This window comes from Phoxinus phoxinus, assembly GCF_949152265.1.
Source record: "Phoxinus phoxinus genome assembly, chromosome: 14".
NCBI classification, from domain to species: Eukaryota; Metazoa; Chordata; class Actinopteri; order Cypriniformes; family Leuciscidae; genus Phoxinus; species Phoxinus phoxinus.
In genome coordinates, this window is record NC_136889.1 from 18,942,041 (window position 1) to 18,968,237 (window position 26,197).

Genomic DNA, 26,197 nt, shown 5'->3' on the forward strand with positions numbered 1-26,197 from the left:
AGAGGCGTTTATGTCTCGTTGGTTTTGATTGGCTGAAAGGCTTAGGCAAAAGCGGGGTTTGATTGAATGGCTTTGGGCGCCACCTAGAGTTCAAGCCAATAAATGAAATAACGTGGTTGCGTCTTTTGAACTTGTGTGAGCAGATTGAGAACAAGGACAAAAGTAGCTACTAGCTAACCATGTCGAACAGCACTCGAAGTTTAGTCGAAAGCTCTTATGATATCGGTCCATGTGACTCGACACAGACTAGTTCAATTGCTGATCAGCTAAGAGCAGTGACGGACAGAGAGATGTGTATGGTAGACTATAGGAATTGCAGTGTTCTCCAATGCATGACATGCAACACAGTGTTTGGAGACTCTCTCGGCATCTGCGGGGAAGTCCAGAACCTTCAGAGTATCATTTGTTTGAGTAAGTTGTAATTTACCTCATTTTAAAAGCACGCAGTCTAAAAAACTGTGCAAATATGGATTCGTTAATGCAAATGTTTGTAAAATACAACAAACACGTGGGTTGGTGTGTGTGTGTGTTGTAATAATCTCTGCAAAGACATTTTAATCTTTCCCTTTGCAGATGTTACTGAGGATGTGAGGGTGAATGAAAAGCTGGAAATGAGTTTGAAGGGTAAACTGGCTTCCTCGTAAGTATTGCTTTCTATTGACCTCAGCCGCTTCAGCTCACGTCCAGCATGTGTGTCGGATGTCCCATTGTGGTTTCTCTATATGTAGCACCTACCAGGTCCTTCACTGTGCTGGTTGCCATAGGGCTGTTGGCCTGGTTCTTCACTCCACCCCAGAGCACCTGTCTGCTTTACGAAATCTCTTCCTTTTACGAAAAGAGCTCATCAACTGGTGGGAGTAATTTATTATAATAATAATGTGCACACTGAATTGTTTTCAACAGAATTGCCTTAATATAAATCATTGGATACGCATGTTCGATTATTTTTTTAATGGTTATATTACTTTTTTATACATTTTAGTTACATGCTAAGAAGTGGCACATGTGTTAACGCCTCCAAAATCAACTTCAAACACAGACTCATAGACAAAAATATTAATGAGGTTTGTATTTATGTACTCACGCATTCACTACTTATTGTATAAAAGGAGAGCAACATTGTATTCTATTAAATTATATATTAGGTTGCTTTAACAGCTGCTCAACTGAGTTGGATTTTCTTTCTCCTTTTTCTAGCTGAAGCAGTTTTTAGAAGCTCAACTGAAGCAGGTGAAGATTCTGGAGGGAATGATGGAGAAATTGTCCACACACAATGTAAACTAAAGAAATGGCACAGGTGTGGAATATGTACAGCTTTCTTGTTGTTCCAGTGTTGTAATAAAGTATTTATATATTTGTATGATGTATTGAACAGGAGTTTGGTTCTTCAAAAATGTGTGAAATATTAACCAGTTTGGTTACTATGTTGCATTTCTTTATTTACATTCTGTTCAGAGATATATGATAAATAAATAAAACATTTAATATTGCAGGAAAAATGTCTAATTTGATCTTACTGAAAAATATAACACTGAAGAAACGAAACGACACATTTTATGATTGGCACCATGCTGCTTTTTTTTTATTGCTAAAATGTAATATTTTGTACAAAATCATGCGGGGTGCATCTGTAGTGCATAGATCAGGCTAAGCATAGAGTTTCACATTCAGAGGCAAAATCGGCAACACAAATCAGGTCAGCAAAGCATATAAACTGCATTATTTGCATTGAACAAGAATAACCTGTCAAATTTAATTTTTATGTTTTTCCAGTTAAACACAATTGTTAAGGCTTTGCTAAAAACCTATTGTATCCGACTTTGCCTCTTGAAACACAGACTCGTAACAATTTCATTTTCATCATACAATATTCAAATCCAAAAAGTAACATTTCTTAATGAATACATCTGTGAATAATTTACAATAGAGATAAACCTTTGGGATTTCATGCATTTGAAAAAGAAAGTCACAACATTGGTCCACTCATAGATTTAGTTATCACATTTCTGCATAAATATGTTCAAGCCAAGCTCAATTATTGCATGCAGCACAAAACATTTCTTATCCACTTCTACCATGCATCAGCAAATGTTATTTTTTGCACTTTTATTAAAAATACATGTCAATTCCCAAATGGATTCTCAGTTTTGTGGATGTAGTGTGGTACATTTTATTTACCCAGGATTCACTGTTATAATAAATCATTAGTGTCTCAAGCTACAACCCAGAACACTGCTCATATTGCTGTCAATGAAAATAAGCATACAGCTTATGTGCGTTCCACAATGGTTTGTATGTAAACATGCAAAGTCATTAGAAGGGCATAGGCCCTGCATATAGGAAGTATATATATACATATATATACTTCCTATCTACTTTCTTCCACCTATCCAAAATAAAAAGTTCTTTATATTATTATTTGTCACACCCTCAGTGCTACCTTCACATATTTATTTGGTGTCTGTGAAAAATGGGGCTGTTTAGTTCTATGAAATCTAGTTCCGTATGAGCGATGGGATGTTCTGGATAAAACACTTACCACTATCACAAATATGCTACAGATTTCTATTTCACAAACACCACTAAACTGTTCTGACACTATAATTCATGCATGAACTGATTATTGCTTCTAAATCATGAACTTAATACACATCATGGCTTGCATATCTTTGAGTATATTTATAAAGTATAAAATATAGTTTGCATTCCAGTCATTGAGGTATTTATCTACATTACAATGCTTTGATAATTGCTTTATGCCACTTAATATTCTACATGTTACTTTAAAATCAAGGGTTTCTGCTACTAGGAATAATCTACCCACAGCTCTAGACAATAATACCTGATGGAAAATGCAATATTAGAGGTATGAATACAGACACAGTTCTAGGTTACCCTTTCTAATCAGGAAGAGATTACTGTATTCTCCTTTGTGTCTGATTATTGCAGACCAAAAAAAAAAAAAAAAAAACTTTCAGGATGTTTTAGCAAAAGTCTTTGTTTCCATAATAAGGATATACCTTGAAAAGAGGTATCGAATGAAACTCTTCAACACCTGTAATATCTTCTAAGCAAACAATACTTTTTTTTTTTTTTTGCCCGTTTTTGATCCAAGTTGACCATTTTGGGCCCAGAACTTAATTTTTTACAGTACAAACTAGGACAAACTCACACAGTGCTTTTGAAACATATACATGTATTTCAGCATGGCTAGCCGCACGTCAATACCAACCGCCATTGTTCTAATCCTCAGCATGCTACAACACATTATTATTAACTAATAGTGATTACCCATGAATAAACAACCGTGTTTGTCAATTAAAAACTAAAACAAACAAACTCTGAATAAGTGAAAATGACTCACCTAGTCGCTTCTTAATCAAATCGATCTAGGTGTGGATGCTGCATCCATGGTGGTTACTATAACTAAATCTTTGTCTGCCTAATTTTATTTTCTAAACGACTTTATTATAGCATATACTGAATGTCACTACGACTATTAAACTCAGCAAGCATCGCTACCGTACATGCATGGCCACGTTTATGCTGGCACTACAAATCCCGCCACCTTAAAGCAAGCGGATGAAACTATACATCATTTAATGGAAGACATTGGTGATTTTGTTGTTTTTGCGAACAACTTGTCACTTGTTTGTACAATATACATATTCATCTCAAAACAAGACAAAGGAAATAAACAAATATTGCACATTTCCCACACTGAGGCCTCACTACTCTTCTTACTGCGTACATAACACTTTTATTTCTACCAATCCGTATGATAGAAACTACTAAACAAACAAAACAAACTTTAGGTGCATTTTCTCCTTACAGATTAAGTTAATTTCCTATTTTCACAGTGCACTGTAGCTGAGGATCGAGCACAGGCTGTGCCAGATACCCAGAGACCAACTTGCCATAATCTATTTGAGATGTTACATTAAAAACATACTGAACTATTAGCAACTATTTTCGACTGTTGGGACCAGGGCCTAACATTCTTCTGCCTTTCTTCAGGCCTAATGAGAAGGATAACCATGAGAATGTTACTGAATGAAAGTGACGTGTTTATATGCCCTGCATGTTCTCCTGGAGAACATATCGGACAAATATACAACCAGTGAACTATAAGGTCTCTATACGTTTTTAATCCTACACCTATTAATAAGGTAATGTACAAGAGAAGAAACATCATCACTCCTCTTCTATCGGACCACCAAAACTATTTGACAGACAATGACTATATTTATATAACAGCGAGAAAAAGAAATGTGAATATAGTTTGATCAGAGCGCTTGCTGTGTGGGTCTGAGCTGTGGTAACTTCTGAGGTAGTAAAATAATTAGATTTTATTTTGTCCTGCATCTCATCAGAACCCCACCCTCACTAGAAAGGTTTAACTGTGGAATTTATAATGCTTATGCTTGGGTCAGTGTGCCACTGTCTATCTTGGTATGTACAAGTACATAGAAAACATTAAGAAAGGTTCATGGTTTTGCAAGAGCACCAATATCAGTTCAGAGATGAGAGGAAAACAAATGTGAAGAGAGCTTTCTGTCTACAGTTTGTCGTCTCATTTTCAGGCATTTTCAAAGACTAAATAAATGTCCAAGTGCTTTACTTGTAGGTTTGAAGCTAAGCTAAGTAATGTCAATTGAGAGACAGTAGCTGGGACGTGTCTAGGCACTTAGTCTGCAGAAAATAAAATTGTTGGATGAAGCTACTTCATCTTGCTTGCAAGATTTCGTTTTTAAACGTGCATTTGTTTCACCTGCAAATCAAGTGCGCTTTTGCTCTTTCCATTTTCACTTTCTTTTAACTCAACCTGCAACTGTATAAATACTCCACTGGATTTATTTATAACAAATATGACCAGACGATGGTTCTTTACTATGGCACAATCATGTTGTTATTTAAGTTTTTTGGACACATGAAGAGTTTATGGTTCTTTCATGAATAAAAACCACTTTAGTTGTCATCTTCAAAGTGCAGAGATGATATGTTCATAGACCAGGGAATAGATGGTATGCTGAACAAACACTTCCCTGAAATACCGCTGGAGGAAGGTCAACTTATCAGGATGGAGGGCAATTTGAAGAACAAAGACAAGACGGTCTCATCTGCAACAGATCAGATAAGGCAAGGAAGTAAGCCCAACAATGACAATATCGATTACTCTGTCTATCTTTATTTTGATGTACCGATATTGATTATTAAATCCCAAAATTTATATTTTAGTCTATGCTGTTTTCTTGTTGATGCATGTACAAAACTTCTCTAAACATTATATATTGCAAGCCTCCCATTCAATAATCACAATAAGCTTTGTGCTGTTACTTTTGATATGAAACAGTCTTTAGTTTTCAAATGAATGAAATTCTAACAATAAATACCATTTTGATCTCATAATCATTGTTTCATCCACGGAAACAATGATTATGTCACATAACATTACATCTAACTCAGGAAAGGCATTTAATGTCCATAACTCGTGTATTATCTTGAAAGAAAATGACTAAATGCTAAATGTGTGTACTATATCACATATTCATTCATTATATTTTTACTAAACCTGTTAGTGATGTCTTATTATAACTTATAATATTATAGTAATGTATGACAGGGTTGCTTGTGTATTTTACAGAATTAGTTGAGAGAGACTTGAAAATTGACGTACTGTACCTGATAATTCTCCAAATTAATTTAATCAAATGTAAATCAGAATTGAATCATATCAAGAGCTTTTGAAGCCGAATCAAATTAAATCTGTCTCAATACCCAGCCCAACAAGGAAGTATCTTGTGTTATTTCTACTGCAGAAGATGACCTACCTGGTCATGAGTTCCTTTCCGGACTGTTCCTTTCTCTTCTTGTCATGACATATGAGGGCCACTGTTTTGATAAGACAAAGCAGGTTAATTGATATCTGCATTTTCCTTTAACAATGTAGCCATTAGTTCTACTGCACTTATGGAAGGAATGGACAAAGTAGCTTGAAAGAACAATGAAATTGAATATTAATGCACAATCAAATAATGTGCATCTCGACTCCAGCACAATGCATGACCATCTACCTAGTGACGCAAGTGCTGGAATGCGAAACTGCAACACAAAGATTAGACAAAGCCAAGCTCTTGTAGTACAAGTCAATCATTATCGTGCACTTACCGTCTCCGGTGATCTCGTGCTGGTATGGAAGCGAGTGAACTGGAGCGAAAAGTCATCCCTATCATACTCGTTGGCTGGAGTACGACGGGCCAGGCTCTGAAATGTTCAGTGAGCCTGGCCCCGCTGCGTTGCTGCGGCAGTGGACTGCGCGCTACGCCATTTCAGTCCCGTCACCGTGTGCTGGTGCTGCTCTCACTGGCTCTGCAACGGCGGCCGCGCTCTTCCGGCGCGCACCCGTGCGCATCGGTCTCTGCGCTCTGATTGGACAACAGAGCGATCCGTCAGCCGAGCAACACCCGCCCTCTTGAACGAACACACGAGTACAGGTGGAGGGATATTTTTTATATAGGCTAACGTTATATTATAAACAATTGTTACACCTGGCCTGTGCCGGGCCGTGCAACAGAGAGGGGAGACCACGCGGATTAGTTTGATTTAAAGAAAATATGTTTATTAAAGATAAAGGATGAGCAACGTAAAGTAAATAAAGTCAGTATATGTGTTAGTCAGGAGAAATAAAAACGTATGCAATCAGGGTATATGAAGAGTAATGCAAAAAGGAAACAAAATCAGCAAAACGGTGCGGGAGAGAAGGAGAAATCGGCGCCCCCTCAATCCGGTCTGGAGAACTTTTTAAAGCCCAAGATGCTGGAGGCAAATCACACGCGATATGCCACACCTGTGCTCCGCTCACCTGTAGGGGAGACATAATTACAGAGGAGGAGCCGACAGATCCGTAACACCCCCTCCCTTAAGACAGAGGCCCCTAAAAGGCCTCTGCAAAAAAAAAACCCACACACAACAAAATGACAAACATTTCTTAATTTTTAAAATAATTTCTATAAACTAAAAGTGAGCACTTAACTTTGGTTCAGGGATGTTGACAGCCCATATACATGGACAAGCCAGACGAACCCTTTTGTCCACAGGACGAACCCTTTTGTCCACAGGACGAACCCTTTTGTCCACAGGCCCAACCCCTCTACCCTCCAGCAGCTCCAACCGCCCTCCCCCATACCAAGAACTCCAGCAAATCCCGGTACCTGGAAAGCTACATTTAAGGAGATTAGGCAGAAGAAGAGAGTGGAGAAGAAAAAGGCAGAAAGAAAGATATAGGACCAAACAAAACATTCACTCAAGCCCACCCGGAGCACGGGACAAAGCGTCAGCCATGACATTGTCCACGCCCCGAATGTGCCGTATCTGCAAATTGTATGGCTGCAAAAATAAAGCCCAGCGCATCAGGCGCTGACTAGGACTCTTTAAAGAGTGGAGGAATGTCAATGGATTATGATCCGAATAAACAGTGATAGGAACAGCGCCCCCAGCTAAGTACACATCAAACTGCTGTAGACCCCAAACTAACGCCAATGTTTCCTTCTCAATAGTTGAATAATTCAACTGATGACAATTAAACTTTCTTGAGAAGTAACATGTCGGCCTATACACCCCCTGCTCATCACTCTGCAGGAGCACTGCACCAGCACCCACCTGGCTTGCGTCAACCTGCATCTGGAAAGGCTGATCTAAACGGGGTGCCATCAACACTGGGGCAGAAGTCAACAACAACTTGACATTATCAAAAGCAGTCTGAGAGGTCACAGTCCATTCAAACTTCACTTTAGCTTTTAACAGGTTAGTCAAAGGGGCTACTACCGTAGAAAAGTTGGAACAAAAGCTACGGTAATACCCTACCATCCCCAAAAAGCGCCGCAACTCGGTTTTGGTGGTAGGAACAGAAAACTTATCAATAGCCACCACCTTAGCATGAACCGGCTTCACTTGCCCCTGCCCTACGATCTTCCCCAAGTATACAACTGTAGCCTGGGCAAACTCACACTTGGCTAGGTTTACAGTGAGGCGAGCATCAACAAGCCTAGTAAAAAGAGCTCGAATACGATCCAGATGTTCTGACCACTCCTCGCTATACACAACCACATCATCGAGATACACAGCGCACCCCTGCAAACCGGAAACAACACGGTTCATAAGTCGTTGAAATGTGGCTGGAGCGTTTCGTAACCCGAAACTCATAACAGAGTAAGAATATAGCCCAGATGGTGTTATAAAGGCTGAAACTTCCTGAGCTCGAAGTGACAAAGGGACTTGGTAATATCCTTTCAACAAGTCAAATTTACTCACAAACCTTGCGGATCCTACCCGGTCAACACAATCTTCAACCCTTGGGAGTGGAAAAGAATCTGATTTCGTGATGTTATTCAATTTACGATAATCAGTACAGAACCTATGTGTCCCATCAGGTTTACTGACCAATATACAGGGTGAAGCCCAACTCGAATAGGAAGGCTTAGCCAACCCATTTTCCAACAGGTACTTCACCTCTGCCTCTAGATGTTGCTGTTTGTCTTGTGACACCCGATAGAACCGCTGTCTTATTGGTTCTGCATCACCAACATCAATATCATGCTCAATTAAATGAGTACGTGATGGTGTATCTGAAAATAAAGAAGGAAAATCAGACAACAAAGATGACAGTTCTGATGCACGCTCCTCTGGCAAATGTCCAAACAATGTATTCAACTCCGCCAGTTTTTCAGAGTTCCTCAAACGAGGTTTCAGCACACAGTCATCAGGACCTACCACATCCTCACCAGTACTTGCTGCCACCATGTAGGGAGTCTCAAAGGCCCTAGGAGCCTCAACAGCTGCGGCTAAAGAAACACTCACAGCCAGGTCACCAGACTCTGCAGCCCCAGAGACTGAAAACCTGCTATAATAGGACTTCAACAGATTTATGTGACAGAGCTGAGTGGAACGCCTACGATTTGGTGTAGAAAGTAAATAATTCAGGTCTGACACCTGTCGAACAACCCTATAAGGACCTGTGTATTTGGCAAGGAAAGGAGAATTTGCTATCGGCAATAAAGCCAACACCTGATCACCAGGACTAAACACCCTTTTCTCAGCTCGACGGTCATACCAACTCTTCATTTTCTGTTGGGCTTTAGTTAGGTTGTCAGTCGCCATCTCACAGGCTAAAAACAGCCTACGACGAAAACCATTTACATAGTCCAACAAGTTAAGAGGAGACTCAGGACACTTCAGCTCTGCCTGCAAAACGGCTAGAGGCCCACGAACTCTATGGCCAAAGACCAGATCATTAGGCGAGAACCCTGTACTCTCCTGAGTTACCTCTCGTGCCGCCAACATTAGCCACGGGAGCCCTTCCTCCCAGTCTCGGTTAAGCTCAACACAATAACCCCTGAGAAGCGACTTCAATGTCTGATGAAAACGCTCCAGAGCACCTTGGCTCTGGGCGTGATAAGCACTACTACGCTGATGTTTTACACGCAACTGCTCGAGCACCTCTCTGAACATGCGTGACGTAAAGTTAGAGCCTCTATCACTCTGTATAGTGTGAGGGATACCGAAGATGGAAATAAACTGTGAAAGAGCCTTCACCACAGATCTAGTTGTGATTGTACGCAAAGCATAAGCAGCAGGATATCGGGTAGCCTGACACATCACCGTCAGCATGTAAACACACCCTGACTTAGATGAAGGCAATGGTCCTACACAATCAATTAACAAATGTTCAAATGGTTTTCCTATAGCTGGAATAGGGTAAAGGGGAGCTGGCTTTAACACCTGATTAGGTTTCCCCGTTAACTGGCATACATGACACGTCTTAATGAAGGATGCCACATCCTTCTTTAGGCGGGGCCAATAGAAGTACTTCATAAGACGGTCATAGGTCTTTCTTACCCCCAAGTGTCCAGCTACATCCCCATGAGCTGTTTGTAGGACCAAGTCTCTAAACTTAACTGGCACTATCACTTGAAACACTGGATCCTCGACTCCTTCGTCAGTGTGAGAAGACCACTTCCGAATCAACAACCCCTCCTGAACCAAATAACCACTTGCTGCATTGCGCAACTCCTCAGGTGGTAACACCCCACCGAACATATCTTTTAATGTCACATCCTCCTTTTGAGCAGCAACAAAATCACTATAGGAGAGAGAAGATGGTAGATTAGGCAAAACAACAGACTTTAACTCCCCGGTCTGAGAAACATCATCATTAGAGGCACGGCTCATAGCCCGTGTCACTGCACAAGCTGTAAAGACAGACAAATTCTGACGACTAACATCACTATCAGCTGGAATAGAGGGAAAATTCTTAACAATTACAGGGGGTGGTACATCACGCCAGACACGCTCTCCAGCCAGGTTATTTCCCAAAAGAAGATGGACGCCCTCTACAGGTAAGGAAGGACGGACTGCTATGGTTACCTCCCCCTGCACCAATTCAGACTGCAGATTAATCCTGTGCAATGGAACAGAGACAACCTGTAACCCAATCCCCCGGACTAAAACATTGTTCCCAGTACTCGAGTCCGCCGAAAAAGGCAAAACGGACTCCAAGATAAAAGACTCTGATGCCCCTGTGTCCCTAAGTATCTTAACTGGCACCCGGTTGGAACTACCCACCAGTGAAACTAAACCATCTGTAACGAAAGGAAAGTAACCACTTCCACCCGTTACCACTGAATCAGCTCCACAGTTTCTCCCACCAGCCCCAGCAGCGCTCAGGCCTGATAGCTGAGATGACGTCACAACGCCTTCAGGTTTAACCTCAGTCTCACCCACCAAAACTTTAGCAGGTATAACTGACTCAGATACGGCAAGAGTAACACCTCTAACAACCTCAGTACCCTTTCTCTGACTTTTCCCCTTTAACACCGGACAGTCTTTCTTCCAATGCCCCCTTTCCAAGCAATATCGACACACATCAGCATCATTCTTAGCCTGACTAGCAGGTGTAGATGCAGAAAACCTAGAATCTCTGCGGAAACTTACAGCACCTCTGTGTGACTGATTAGAGTGTAAATCTATTCTACTCTGAGTAGGTGACTCGATTGAACCTAACGAAGACCCCAAAACTCTATGAGAACGTCCAAAACGTTGTTCCTGATAGACCTTACCTGTATGGTTTTCTTTTAAACTATACTTGTGTGTCAAAGCAAAATCGTCAGCCATTACTGCGGCTTCCGCTGCAGTTTTCATCTTATGCTCAAATACATAGGTAGCAACACGCTCAGGAAGAATATTTCTGAACTGTTCTAAAACAATCAGGTTAGACAATTCTTCAAAAGTAGTGACTCCCACTGCAGAGCACCAACGATTAAAGTGACTGTTCAATTCCCTCGCTACCTCTGTATATGTCTGTTTATCCCCCTTTCTCCAACTGCGGAATCGCAAACGATAAGCTTCAGGAACTAATTCATAAATTTTAAGCACTGCTTCTTTTACTTTAACATATTTTTTCCTATCTGGTACAGACAACGCAATAAACGCTTCTTGTGCTCTACCTACAAGAACACTTTGGAGTAACAACGTTCTCTCGGAGTCAGACCAGCCACGGTCATCAGCCACACTCTCAAATAAAGAAAAGAAAACCTCTGGATCTCTCTCATTAAATTTCGGCAGCAACCTAACCATGTTACATATATCAGGGGGACGCACAAACCCCCTAGGAGCAGTATCCTCACCCCCATCTGCTGAAAGCCTACCTTCAGCAACCAGTCTCAGCCGTTCTAAAGCCACATCACGTTCACTTCTTATTCTTTCCATTTCCAATTGACGCTCAGCTTCTCTTTCATTCCGGTCTGCCTCACGTTGAGCATCTCTTTCCTTACGGTCTGCCTCACGTTGAGCTTCTCTCTCTTTCTGTTGCATTTCTATTAACACTTTTTGTTGCTCAAATGTAAGTGACATTTTAGAAAACTCTGTCGAAAGAGGTGTCGACGTTGCTTCTCCTAATTCTAACTCCTCCATAATTAGAGATGCAGGTGATGACAGAATATTCCTAACCACCAATTCCGCCTGTACTGACACTTTAATCTGGGCTAATTTCGCTGTTCTGGGTAAACCCAAATCAAAGTTATAATGTTCACAAACTTGACGCAACTGATCCTTTGTCAAACTATTCAAAACCTCCACAGATGGAGCTACGAAAAAATCTTCCAAACTAGCCATACAAATGGAACAAATTCTACAGCATACAATTTTTCCCTTTTACAGAAAATAAAGAAAAATGAGCTCACCTTTTCAAATGCAAGTGTGGCCACAACAGCGCGCATAGGACGAAAAAAAAAACGGAGCTGCCCTGTAAAACTAGAAAAACAGCGATCCTCTTCATGCATATCCCAAGGACAGAGATTTTTATTACACGATATCAGCGGAGCCTTAACTCCCCCGACAAAATGCCGTTAAAGCAGACTTCCACGACTGTGCCCTCTGCCCAGGATAGCACAAAAATAACAAACTAAAATAACAAAACAAAATAACAAACATTAATGCTTTACGGGCACTCCTAAAGCTCCGATAATTAATTTATCGAGTACTTTACCAACAAACTCAATCCTAAACGCGCAGTGCTGACCCACACCTAACAATAACTCACCGCCGATTCTTCAACCTGGCTCACTTTAACACCCAGGCACAAATTAACAAAATGTTCTCCTCCTCTCACGCACCAACAACGAAAGAAAAATAAATAAATGTAACTGATTTCAAACGCAATTTATCTACAAACTAATCCGCATCTTCCCAATGATTCAAAACTAACCGTTCAACTCAATGAACTATCAAAGCACTTTCCAAATCAAACGCACTTAAACGAAACGGTCTAAATACTTACAGCTTCTAATACTTAGGCTTAACCTAGTTATAAGCAAAAAAAATATATAAATATTTACCGATGTCGTTTCGAATCCTTATTTTTCTTTAACGAGCCCCCACAATGTGTTTGTCGTTTCCGATCCCGATCGTTCAAATCTCCCGGACGAGCCCCCAATCTGTTACACCTGGCCTGTGCCGGGCCGTGCAACAGAGAGGGGAGACCACGCGGATTAGTTTGATTTAAAGAAAATATGTTTATTAAAGATAAAGGATGAGCAACGTAAAGTAAATAAAGTCAGTATATGTGTTAGTCAGGAGAAATAAAAACGTATGCAATCAGGGTATATGAAGAGTAATGCAAAAAGGAAACAAAATCAGCAAAACGGTGCGGGAGAGAAGGAGAAATCGGCGCCCCCTCAATCCGGTCTGGAGAACTTTTTAAAGCCCAAGATGCTGGAGGCAAATCACACGCGATATGCCACACCTGTGCTCCGCTCACCTGTAGGGGAGACATAATTACAGAGGAGGAGCCGACAGATCCGTAACACAATGAACAACGCCATTATAAATAACAACCAAACGAAAGGGAGAAAAACTGAAAAAGTGCCACAGGGAATCAAAAACATGAAGATATGAAGACAAATATGAAGACAAATGAACAGAAAAAAAACATCTTTATGGCTTTAAGGTCTGCTACAAGGCACAAATGCAATAATACAGTAAAACAGTAATATTGTGAAATATTATTATAAAGTTACAATACCATTTTCTATTTTAATTTATTTGAAAATATAATTTATTCCAGACAGTGATTTTTGCTACCAGTCTTCAGTGTTACATGAACGATCCTTTAGAAATCATTCTAAAATTATGATTTTCTGCTCAATAAACATTTATTATTATCAATGCTGAAAATGGTTGTGCTGCTTAACATTTTTGTGGAAACTGGGATTCTTTTATAAATAAACATTTCATAAGAACATCATTTATTTTTAGTAAATTTGTTTGTAACTATTGTAAGACGATGTAAGCTAAAAATCTTTACTGACACTTTTGGTCAATTTAATGCATCCTTGCTGAATTTGCCTATAAATAATGGCTATAAGCATATAAATAAATGTTTAACATAAAATAGATCACTGACTACTAAATGAATTAATGGCTGTATGAATGACTTTATGAATAATATATAACAAATATCTGAATAAATAAACAGAACTGAGTCAGGCTATATCAACATACTACTTTTTAGAATTTTGATATAGCCTGCACTCAATTCAATTCTGTTTTGTACCTACTGTATATAGTATGTCCAAGAAATATGCATAAAAACACTGGATTCATTAACCTTTCCAAACGGGTTCTGTGTAATGTAATGTAGTAGTAGGCTATGTGCTTGAGGTGCAGCAACACGATGTAGGGTGTGACAATACACCTCATAAAATACATCTAAGACACACACGATGTGCTTTGATCTCACACACTGAACACGCATGCACGCGCGCGCACGCTTGCCTCCTCCCCCTGCGCGTGCGTGCGTGCGCGGTACAACATCAACAGAATGAGACCTCCTCGTTTACTGTCAGAAATAAAACAAACTCTTTACTATCCAAAGTAATTATTTATGTACCTAAGTATTGAGTGCGTTTCAACCCAAATCCAACAGTCGCCTTATCCGGACTAAACTCTGCGGTTCAAAGTGGTAAGATACATTTTTCCGATTTCTTAACATTAGATTGTGCAAATGCAACAGTGCTAGGCCGCAGTCTTATATTCGAGCATGCATTTATTTTTCTGAGCGTTAAGATTCAAAAAGACCCGAGAAATGTTTGTTGCATTTTAAGGCAGTTTGGTTTCAGAAAAAAAACTACATGTCTTTCAACCTACGTGTTTAACAACAACGCTTCCGCAAAAGTTGGCTATCAATAAAGGCAGGTCTGCAAAACACAAGAGCGATCAGGAAAGATTGTTAATCGTTTGAAGCAGAAACAAAACGGTAAAATACTAACCATAACATAAATGCATTATTTTGGCTTGCTATAGGGAGACCCCATCGTGGCACGTGCATTGCTTAGCCAATAAAGCAGCATGCATGTGGGTCTTTGTCAATGTACTGTGTATGAGACCAGTGGTGATGAGACCTCTCTATGGTTGTCTGTCTGTGTTTGCATTGGTATAAATCTGCTGGTGCAATGAGCCCTTTAATAAACATAATGTACAGTCAGACTCAATGCAAATTGGTTTGATTCAGTAACTGTAAAGGCATTTTTGTAATCTTCAGGTTTAACATCAAGCCTTCAGTTCAGATCATGAAGTCCATGCACATGTTTCTGATCCTTCACTTCTTGTGACAGCAAGCGCCTTCTCACTGCTTTGACAATTGCTGCCATAAAAGGTTTTATGATGCATCTATAATGAAAGTTGTACAAGTGAAAGTAACCTACAGTTATAATATGAGGAAGAGTTTGTGAACAGACAATTAGTCAATTAATTTGGTACAAGACCAGTAGTGTTGGTAACTTACAGTAAAAACATTTTAAAGACTGGCCGGCGACTGGCCAACAAGTAAAGACAAGTCCAGACATAGTTTTATCACAAATCACAAATGCAATACTGCAGCATGTTGGTCTACTACACCAAAAAGGCTGCAACAGTTTTTTCCTTCAGGCTGTAAGTTGTCCTGCTGGCCTGGTAAAACTACATTTTGTGCCACTAAATAGCTTGAATGACATGACAATAAACCAAACGTGACTTTACTTGTAATACCATGGTGTTTTTTTGACTCATGGAGTATACATGTAAATATACCATGGTATATGAATTAATTCAGTTGCCAGTGCAAGTGTTCCACTATTCTCTCTGGTTCTGTTTGAGCAGGATTACTAGCAATACTACTGGCATATGATCTCATTAGATATGTTGAATCATGTACAAGAAAAAAAAGTTTTGCATGTTTAATTTGTCAAATGAAGTTGGTTCTAAGATTACTATGGTACTATTGCATACATCTGAGCTTCTGAACTACCTGTGACGATTAATAGTAAACAAAGAAATAATAATTTAATTGTAATAAGCATTTAATTACTTATAAAGAGGAATTGACATACAGCAACCACGTTGAACTTAATTATTGTGTGATGAAATAATGACGAGATTTTTAAGATGGAAGCCTACACTAAATTTAGTTCTCAACAAAAGTCTTGGACTTGTATCAAAAACATTCAATCTTAGCATAGAGTAAATTATTATATGTTATGATTTAGTGCACTGATTCTCAAAGTGTGGTACGGCTCTCTCTAGTGGTACGTAGAGCGGTAGAGGAGTCACTGAATATCGCACGTACGATCAAACCGGTATGATCAGTCTTGGCTGGTCGCTGGAGTTTATGATCAAAGCAAACCGGTGTGAGTAGAACGGTCAGTGCACACGTGATCATCAAATGTACTTTGACACGCAGTTGAGCCATACGTCATATATCACTATTCAGTGTTTTCAACCACATAATGTTTATTTTAGGTTTCAGACATTTAAATTCACATAAGTACTAAAAAACCAATACATTTAGAGTTTGTAAAATACACACTGCGGCAGTAATAATCCTTTCCATTATAATTAGATGACACGTTTTATTCATATCAGATAAACATTATGTAAGTAACTTTAAAGTTTACTCTATTCTTCGCCCAGTTCACCGCCCACTTTCATGTATTTCGGGAGAAGTGGATAAATCCACGTGTTGTAAATCCAACAGATCCGATGCTCTGAACTGCTGCGCAAACTAACATCATGGCGGCGCCCGTCGAGCATATAGCTCAACTAATCGTTATAAAGGTGTTTAAACAACAAAACACTTCCACTTGCACATATTTGACAATCGGAATATCAGATATTTCATGCTATAGCTAACATATTTTGAATAAAATTCAGCGCTATTGTGGCTGCGGTGTGTCACGTGACAAGCAATGAAGCGTCACCATGGAAACAATAAAGTGATAAGTTCTAAATAACGGTCGCCTTGAAAATCTCACGGGGGTCAGCCATAATATTTTAAATGTACGTGTAAAAAGGTTAAATATGAATACACAGCCTGTGTTAATTGTTTTTTATTAATTACAGTACTTTTTGTACTTAATATTTTAAGTACATTTTTTATTTGAGCTGTGCATAACTGTAGCTGAACCGTTAGGCCCACTACGCTAGTGTATTTTCATATTGGTTATTATGGTGGTAACTTTCTTGGTGTAAACATTTTGAGAACCACTGATTTAGTGTATATCTGACCTAATTCTTTTGTCACATTTAGTCTTACTATGTATTTGGAGCTTATTGTTGTGGTTTGTTTTCCTGCAGGTATTTTAAGTGTAACCAATTGAGACAGGGGAAGGGTGGATCTGGAATGGCAGGAGGAAGAAGAGGAGCGAATAGAACTTCATATTGTCGTTCTCCGCTGAGCAGTGAGACAGGCTCCGTTGGCAATGGCAACCATTCCACCAGCTCACCTGTGACGGGTGTGAGGTCACGGACCAGGTGAGGGTAAAGCTACACATAATAAACTAATGTTCTATTGCTTTGGTAACATCCTCCTCCTATGTAACCCACCTATTTCAAATCTGTGTGGTCATCAGGAATGGGTCCGGAACGGGAATGTCCAGCCCTCCGTTGGCCACTCAGACGGTGGTGCCACTGAAGCACTGTAAGATTCCGGAACTCTCCATGGACCGGAACGTCCTGTTTGAGCTCCATCTGTTTGTGTGCCATCTTACAGCACTGTTTGTGCATTACGTCAACATCTACAAAACCGTGTGGTGGTACCCCCCATCACACCCACCTTCACACACCTCCCTGGTGAGTCACGTCTCAAGGCTTAAAAATTAAACTCCACCGAAGCATTCAATCTTATTTTTTCACAAAGTGAATTTCTTTTTTTTCTCTTTTATAGAACTTCCACCTAATTGACTATAATATGTTGGTGTTCACCATCATAGTTCTGGCACGCAGGCTAATTGCTGCCATTGTAAAAGAGGTAATGTGCATTACGGTATTTAGATTTGTATGTCACTTTAATAGTTTAAATTTTTTTTACGACTAGTGTATCATACTTTTGGCCTTCTTTCTTTCCTCCAAAGGCATCACAGAGTGGGAAGTTGTCCTTCCCACATTCTGTCTTCCTGGTGACGGCTCGTTTTGCCGTCCTGACTCTTGCAGGATGGAGTCTGTGTCGTTCACTCATTTATCTTTTCAAGACGTATTCCGTACTTAGCCTGCTCTTCCTCTGCTATCCGTGAGTAAAAATCTGCACATCCACTGTTATTGGTTCTAATGTTTTATTAAGGTGCTGTCACATTTACTGTTCTGCAAAGTTTTGCAGGCAAAATCTAGTTTCTGTAATCCAGGCAAAATAATTTTCTATAAGAATCCATGTAGTCTTGAATTTCTTGTGAAGGTGAAATATTTCCCCATGCATTTTACATTAGGTTCAAGTTGGTCACACGATGAATGGATGGATGGATGGATAGATAGAAAAATCGATTGATAGAATGATTGATTAATGGACAGTGGATAGTCAGAATTTACAATCATAGCTATCCATTATGAGATTTTAATATTTCAACACTCTTCTTTATCTTTTCCCGTCAGGTTTGGAATGTACATCCCTTTCTTCCGACTCAGCTGTGATTTCCGCAGGGCTGGATCCATGTCCCCGTTAAGCGCCATGAGTTCTAAAGAGGTGGGCGGGGCTGCTTTGGGACATGGGGGACGGGACTATTTCTCCGTCCTGAAGGAAACATGGAAACAGCACACCAGTCAGCTGTACAGTGTTCAGCCCATGCCCACCCACGCCTGCTGTCTCTCTCCTGACCTCATCCGCAAAGAAGTGGAGTACCTGAAGATGGACTTCAACTGGAGGATGAAGGAGGTGTTGGTTAGCTCCATGCTAAGTGCCTACTACGTAGCGTTCGTACCTGTTTGGTTCGTCAAGGTGAGTGCATTGACAGGTCTTCTGTACGCTCACGTGCATATGCATAAACATACAATGTGTGAATTGAGAGAACAGGTTTTATTCATAAGGAATAGAGGTGATTCATATGTAATTAGTCAGTACATTCAGATCAGATTGGCAGTGGTTTCCAAACTTTGTAGAGTGGTGTACCCCCTGAGGCATTTTACATCCTTCTGCATACTCCCTCTCTTCCACACCTTTTCCATTAAAGTCCCCCTGTGGTCAATAATTTTGTCCCTTAAAACTCATATTTGCTCACAAAAAGAAAATCCTGTAAAATAATTTCTTAATGCCTTAAATAGCTTGAATGTAATTACATCCTTGCTTCATTTAGTATACATAGCATTACAAAGGTACATTGTCGAGAGCTGCAGTAATGTAGCTTGATTTGCTATGACAGCACATTCTGCATGCAATGCTCGCTGCTTGTGTGGATGCAGTCAGTTTTGACCGCAAAAGAGGATTTCATTTGATTGGATGTCATGTATTTGTATTTAAAGCATTTTGCCTGTTAGAAATACATGCTCGGTTTTATTGCTATTTTAAGTTGGGGTAGAACTGTACAACTCAGCATTTTGTTTGCGTACTCCCTCTGTTACCTCATGTACCCCCAGGGTATGGTATCCTAGTTTAGGAACCACTGGCCTAAGGAAAAAAAGTCATTCTTACTATTTAAACCAACACATGCTAATTATTTTTCCAGCTATTATTTCTATGGCTTTTCTATCTGCCCTCAATGCAAAACTTTGGTTTAGCATCATGGGTTCTGTTGACATAACTCTGGATGTATTTTGTGTGAACTTCTGTCAACATGTTCTTTGAAAATACATTTTCTATGTAAGTTGCTTAAAAATAAATGGCAATTACGGTATATAATACCTATAATGTTTATTGCTTACAAAAAACTCTACCATCCAAAAGTTCGGGGCAGTAAGATGGTAAGTCTCAAATGCTTAACAAGACTGCATTTATTTAATTTAAAATAGTTAAAACATTAAAATTGTGAAATATTATTACAATTTAAAATAACTGTTTTAGACTTTAATATATTTTAAAGTGTCATTTATTCCTGATGCAAAACTGAATTTTCAGCATCATTACTTCAGTCTTCAGTGTCACATGACCTTTCAGAAATCATTCTAATATTCTGATTTGGTGCTCAAGAAACATTTCTTATTATCATCAATGTTGAAAACTGTTGTGCTGATTATTGTTTTTATGTAATCTAATGTATTTTGTTTGTGTTCTTTGATGAATAGAAAGTTCATAAGAACAGCATTCATTTTAAGTACCGGTAGATAATTTTTTAAAGATTATTAATGCTTTACTGTCATTTTTATATCAGTTTAATGCCATTGCTAAATAAAAGTATTTATTTAAAATATATTAAATTAAATACATACTTAAAGGTTGTGTAGGTAAGAATTGTCTAAAGAACTTTTTTTCAAATTGGCTTAAACTGTCTTTATATACCAATACATAATTAAAATGTAAGTACTTTGAAAAAAGAGAGTATAAAAATTGAGTGACTATAGTGTATTTAATCTTCAAAAAACTAAGCTCATTAATTCCATTCGGGACGAAACAAGTGATTGGCTTGCACGACTGTCACTCTCCGTCGCCATGACTACCGCCGCTATTATTGGCTCTGCCCACGTGCGCGCAGTCGCACACCCGTTTTTAGGTGGGAGTGAATGGAATTAATGAGCTGTTTATTGAAGATTAAATACACTAGAGTCACTCAGTTTTTTATACTCTCTATTTCAGAGTACTTGCATTTTAATTATGTATTGGTATATAAAGACAGTTTAAACAAATTTGAATAAAAGTTTTTTTAGACAATTCTGACCTACCCTACCTTTAAAGGAATATTACAGGTTTGTAGGTTACTTTGTAATACCTAGCAAAGCACATTTTGTCTTAAAGTGATAGTTCACCCAAAAATGTAAATTCTGTCATCATTTACTCACCCTCAAGATTCAAACCTAAATTAATGTTTTCTTCTGCTGAACACAAAAGAAGATATTTTGAAGAATGTTGGTAACCAAACAGTTGATGGACCCCATTTACTTTCATTGTATGGAAAAAATAGTCAATGGCAGTTAATGGGGTCCATCAACTGTTTGGTTACTGACATTCTTCAAAATATAATCTGGTTATATGGTTGGAACAACTTGAGAGTGAGTATTTTTGGTGAGTTTGAGGGTGAGTTTAACTTTCTGGTGAACTAGCCTATCCCTTTAAGCCTGAAGAGTTTGGGTGAATTGTTTTACATTCCTACACATTTGACACTTTTTTTTCTTCTTCTCTGTTTGTATAGAGCACTCAGTATGTAGATAAACGCTGGTCCTGTGAGCTGTTCATCCTGGTATCCGTCAGTACTTCTGTCATTCTGATGCGGCACCTACTGCCTCCCCGTTACTGCGACCTGCTCCACAAAGCGGCTGCGCACCTGGGCTGCTGGCAGAAGGTGGACCCCTCGCTCTGCTCAAACGTCCTCCAACACATGTATGTCTGACCTGGGGGCACTGCTGGGGTCATAGAAATGTCAAAAGTTTAGGTTGTGTTAGAGCTTTTTGTGCGTCTTTGCTGGATTTTGGTAAATATAATAGTATAGCAGGTGATGACTGATTCCAAATGATTTTAAAGAAAGAGTTTAATTATAGTGAAGTGCTCAGTTCTTGGTCACACCCTTAAAAGAATGGCTGCATTGTGTTGCATGTTTCAACATGTTCATTTGATCTTGGGTGTTGCCATCAACGACAGATTTATTTATATGGGATTAATATCCTGCCATGATTCAAAACTGAAAATAAAGTTCTGAAAGGTTGAAACTAAGTGTTCGAAAACTCAAAATCTTAAAAAAAAAAGTTTTGCAAGATCGAAAAATATGATTTACAAGCTTGCAAAATGTAAAAAAATAAGAATATCTCTGCAAACATTATGTTGTTTTTGAGATTTCCTTCTTCAGAACTGCAAAACATTTTTTACGATGTTGCGCAATTTTTTTTTCAGAGTTTCAAATTTGTCAGTGTTCTCCCTCTGTATAGTTTGTTTTCCAGATTTGAAACCTTGAAACCCGTGATCTGAAAACTGGTGTGCGAATAGGTGAAAAAAAGTTTTGAAACTCTGAAAACTGAGGTTCGAAAGGGCGAAACTTATTACATTACATTAAATTTGCACTCCTTTGCAGACTATTTTTTCAGAGCTGAGTTTACAACACCCACTTTGCGGAGATACGCGCACACAGTTGCGAGCTTGCGACTCGCGTGATTGTTGGCAGCGTTGTCCCGCAGCTCTGCTCTGAAACTCTGAAACTCAGACTGAGCGAAAATGAAGCTTCGCAACCTCGCAACTTAAAAAAAAGCCTGGAGGGAGGGCCTTTCTGCTCTTGGCCAATGCTTTGCTGTCTGCTGACGTACAGTCCAATCACAAGTCGTATTTACTGGAAAGGTGGCTTCTGCACTGGTTCTTTGCATGCGTCCGGCAGATTGACCGTGACGATTGCTTCTGTAAAGCGTGCAAATCCTTCCTCTCATTACCATGATTTACCTTTTTCTAGGATGATGTATAATTATTTACTATATGTTCTAGTATGATTCACCATGATTTACCATGACTTACCGTGTTCCAGTATGATTTACCATAGTTTACCATGACATACCAAGTTCTAGTATGATTAAGCATGCTTTACCCTGTTCTAGCATGGTTTACAACAATTGAACACATTCTAGTATAATTTAATATGATTCTAGCATGATTTACCATAGTTTACCATGATTTATCTTAGTTTACCTTGATTAACCATGTTACAGGATGATTTACCATGATATACCACATTCTAGAATGATTTACCAGGATTCTAGCATGATTCACCTTATTTACTATGATTTACCATGTTTCTAGCGTTATTTACCATGATTTACCACGTTGTTAGCAATTATGTGATGCATCAGAACAAATGAAGTGATAAACTCTGACAAAATATGATTGTGTTATAATAGTAATTGTTATGTAAGGAATTTTTAGTGTCTAAATATATGAATGCAAAAGCACATGTGAAAAGACTATTAAATTGTAGATTGTCCAGCAGAGGGCAGTAGAAGACCACTCATTTTTACAAGTCTTGATTTTTACCAGTATTTTAAGTGGTCTTCTACTGCCCCCTGCTGTCTCTTCATCATACTACTCCCTAATATTGTTATATAATTCATATTTAGACTTTATAAAATCATTATTTTAACATTTACAATCACATTTTGTCAAAATTCATCTATTGGAGTATTACTATTGACAATTGTGTCACATTGAGAAATGGGAATCCTGAAAATGAAAGTAAAAAAAAATCAATTTAAGAGCAGCAGGATTATATTTGTAATCTTTTTATCAGCTTTCAGCATTGGCTAATAAACAAATGCTTAAAGCTATATATTTGTTATTATGACATACGTGTAATATGTGTGTAAGCATGCATAATGGAGTTAACATGGAGAAACCGGTTTGCTTTAGTGCAAAAAAATACTGGTAAAAATCAAGACTTGTAACATGCTGAATCATACTAGAACTTGGTATATCATGGTAAACTATGGTAAATCATGCTAGATTCATGGTAAATCATGGTGAATCATATACTTGAACATATTAAATAATTATACATCATCCTAGAACAGGGTAAATCATGGTAAACTTTGATAAATAATGGTAAACTATGGTAAATCATGCTAAATGTATGGTCAACTGTGGTAAATTGTACTAGAACGTGGTAAATCATGGTAAACCATCCTAGTACATGGTAAATCATACTAGAATCATGGTAAATCATACTGGAACATGGTAAGTCATGGTAAATCATGATAAATCATCCTAGAAAAAGGTAAATCATGGTAATGAGAGGAAGGATTTGCACGCTTTACAGAAGCAATCGTCACGGTCAATCTGCCGGACGCATGCAAAGAACCAGTGCAGAAGCCACCTTTCCAGTAAATACGACTTGTGATTGGACTGTACGTCAGCAGACAGCAAAGCATTGGCCAAGAGCAGAAAGGCCCTCCCTCCAGGCTTTTTTTTAAGTTGCGAGGTTGCGAAGCTTCATTTTCGCTCAGTCTGAGTTTCAGAGTTTCAGAGCAGAGCTGCGGGACAACGCTGCCAACAATCACGCGAGTCGCAAGCTCGCAACTGTGTGCGCGTATCTCCGCAAAGTGGGTGTTGTAAACTCAGCTCTGAAAAAATAGTCTGCAATAGGAGTGCAAATTTAATGTAATGTAATAAGTTTCGCCCTTTCGAACCTCAGTTTTCAGAGTTTCAAAACTTTTTTTCACCTATTCGCACACCAGTTTTCAGATCACGGGTTTCAAGGTTTCAAATCTGGAAAACAAACTATACAGTGGGAGAACACTGACAAATTTGAAACTGAAAAAAAAATTGCGCAACATCGTAAAAAATGTTTTGCAGTTCTGAAGAAGGAAATCTCAAAAACAACATAATGTTTGCAGAGATATTCTTATTTTTTTTACATTTTGCAAGCTTGTAAATCTTATTTTTCGATCTTGCAAAACTTTTTTTTTTAAGATTTTGAGTTTTCGAACACTTAGTTTCAACCTTTCAGAACTTTATTTTCAGTTTTGAATCATGGCAGGATATTAATCCCATATATTTATAGCACATTAAATAAATTTGAAAAACAATATGTTTTTAAACCTGAACATCAAAATGTAAACCTTGAGCATATTAATCTTGCTATATTTGTTACTTTTGTTTTATTACTTTTATTTTTACTACTGGCACTAGATTATTTTTTTACCCTTTCTGTTTTCCTAAACTAACATTTTCTCATTTAATTTATTATTATTTTTTTGTGTGCATATAATATTGATTAATCGTGTTATAAACCTTTGGTGCAATGTATTTGCTTTTTATTGTAAACTGTAATCTCTTTCTTTTGCTTTCCCCCCCTACAGATGGACAGAAGAGTACATGTGGCCACAGGGAGTTTTAGTAAAACACAGTAAAAATGTTTATAAGGCCATGGGCCATTATAACGTAGCAGTTCCCTCAGATGTTTCGCATTATCGTTTCTATGTAAGTATAAACTGTAGCTGAACTCTGAAACAAAAAGTGCTTTGTTTTTGCTGTTTGCTGACTCGTCAGAATGAATGTCAATGTTACTAGAAATATTATTACAAAGAATGCATTACGTATTTTGCAATAACCTTCTTTTTTCCTCTCTCCTAACAGTTTTTCTTCAACAAACCACTTCGAATATTGAACATTCTCATAATCCTGGAAGGTGCAATGATATTCTACCAGCTATATTCACTGATGTGTTCAGAGAAATGGCATCAGACGATATCACTAGCTCTAATATTATTCAGTAATTATTACGCCTTTTTCAAACTGCTCAGAGACAGAATAGTTCTGGGAAAAGCATATTCGTATTCAGCCAGTGCCTCTAATCAGAAAGTCAGTTAGACAAGCGTAAATTATTGTCAGTCATCACAGATGAGCAGAAAACATGCATGAGAGCTGTTTATTTTTTCTACAAGTGCATTTTTTTTGTCTGTTTATGTTCTGACTTGCCATGAAATAAAAAGGAAACATATTTTTATATTAGGTCTGTTTCTCTGAAGTTTTTTTATTAATCCACCACTTCTTACATTGCTGTCTTAAAAATCAATCCTAATCGGACACAAATGCGTTACTAAAATTAAAATATTTGTATTTATTTTGAAACAAATACCCTTTGAAAACAATAGGCCCTAGATTTATCATCATCATATTTCTCAGGTTCTGGGACCTAGGAAAAAACTTCTGTCCATTATATTTTAGTAAATTTCTCTGACACCATATATGTCACAGTTTTACAGTCTGGATGTTCTGTAAAGAGCACATTCAGGGCTTTTCAGAGATACCAAATGTTAGGTTTCACCATGACGACAACTTCTCCTTGGTTTTTAAAAATGTCTGACATTAAAGGGATAGTTCACTTTGAAATAAAAATTTTGGTATGTTTTAGCTTACCTAAAGGGCATCCAAGATGTAAGTGTCTTTTTTTCCGCAGTAGTTTCAATTTTGATATTTTTAGGTCAAACCGTTCTTGTCTGACAGTCATATCATGCAGGTCTATGGTCACTGTCTCAAAGAGCATGCAGAGTCCAAATTAAAACAATTCCCCATCGTCCAAATTAAACAATTCCCCATCGTAAGTACACATTGATGGCCTAAGACACGAAACGAGCGGTTTGTGTGAGAAAACGAACAGTATTTATATCGTTTTTACCTCTTGTAACACAGCCACGTCCAAGTGATCTGAGGGCGCGAGCGCATCCTGGTGTGTGACGTGTGCGCAGACTGGTGCATAGAAGTATACACTAGATGTCGCCTTGG

At 38.5% G+C, this 26,197-nt stretch overlaps 2 protein-coding genes and 1 long non-coding RNA gene across 3 annotated transcripts; 2 read left to right on the forward strand and 1 right to left on the reverse strand.

Annotated features, from left to right (window-relative positions):
* Positions 1-26: 26 nt before the first annotated feature.
* On the forward strand, positions 27-2,311 carry oip5 (opa interacting protein 5). Its single transcript, XM_079635051.1, has 5 exons — positions 27-411; positions 574-640; positions 729-851; positions 983-1,064; positions 1,198-2,311. Exons 1-5 carry the CDS (start codon positions 180-182, stop codon positions 1,282-1,284), a joined length of 591 nt encoding a protein of 196 aa, XP_079491177.1. The 5' UTR covers positions 27-179; the 3' UTR covers positions 1,285-2,311.
* LOC307010413 lies at positions 2,292-6,448 on the reverse strand. Its single transcript, XR_013800191.1, has 3 exons — positions 6,169-6,448; positions 5,832-5,892; positions 2,292-5,120 (listed from the first exon to the last, which is right to left on the reverse strand). It is a non-coding gene; the product is annotated as an uncharacterized lncRNA (long non-coding RNA).
* Positions 6,449-14,278: 7,830 nt separating this feature from the next.
* tmem39b (transmembrane protein 39B) lies at positions 14,279-25,423 on the forward strand. Its single transcript, XM_079636393.1, has 9 exons — positions 14,279-14,515; positions 17,164-17,340; positions 17,439-17,658; positions 17,753-17,836; positions 17,940-18,094; positions 18,451-18,793; positions 21,135-21,322; positions 24,772-24,892; positions 25,049-25,423. Exons 2-9 carry the CDS (start codon positions 17,210-17,212, stop codon positions 25,280-25,282), a joined length of 1,476 nt encoding a protein of 491 aa, XP_079492519.1. The 5' UTR covers positions 14,279-14,515; positions 17,164-17,209; the 3' UTR covers positions 25,283-25,423.
* Positions 25,424-26,197: the final 774 nt, after the last annotated feature.

What these genes read in the sequence shown, in the direction of transcription:
- oip5 (XM_079635051.1), top strand. Translation starts at nt 180, where the DNA reads ATGTCGAACAGCACTCGAAGTTTAGTCGAAAGCTCTTATGATATCGGT. An exon ending in TCAGAGTATCATTTGTTTGA is followed by an intron (nt 412 to 573) that starts GTAAGTTGTAAT and finishes TTCCCTTTGCAG; the next exon opens with ATGTTACTGAGGATGTGAGG. An exon ending in CGAAAAGAGCTCATCAACTG is followed by an intron (nt 852 to 982) that starts GTGGGAGTAATT and finishes TATACATTTTAG; the next exon opens with TTACATGCTAAGAAGTGGCA.
- tmem39b (XM_079636393.1), top strand. Translation starts at nt 17,210, where the DNA reads ATGGCAGGAGGAAGAAGAGGAGCGAATAGAACTTCATATTGTCGTTCT. An exon ending in TACCTGTTTGGTTCGTCAAG is followed by an intron (nt 18,794 to 21,134) that starts GTGAGTGCATTG and finishes CTGTTTGTATAG; the next exon opens with AGCACTCAGTATGTAGATAA. An exon ending in TCAAACGTCCTCCAACACAT is followed by an intron (nt 21,323 to 24,771) that starts GTATGTCTGACC and finishes CCCCCCCTACAG; the next exon opens with ATGGACAGAAGAGTACATGT.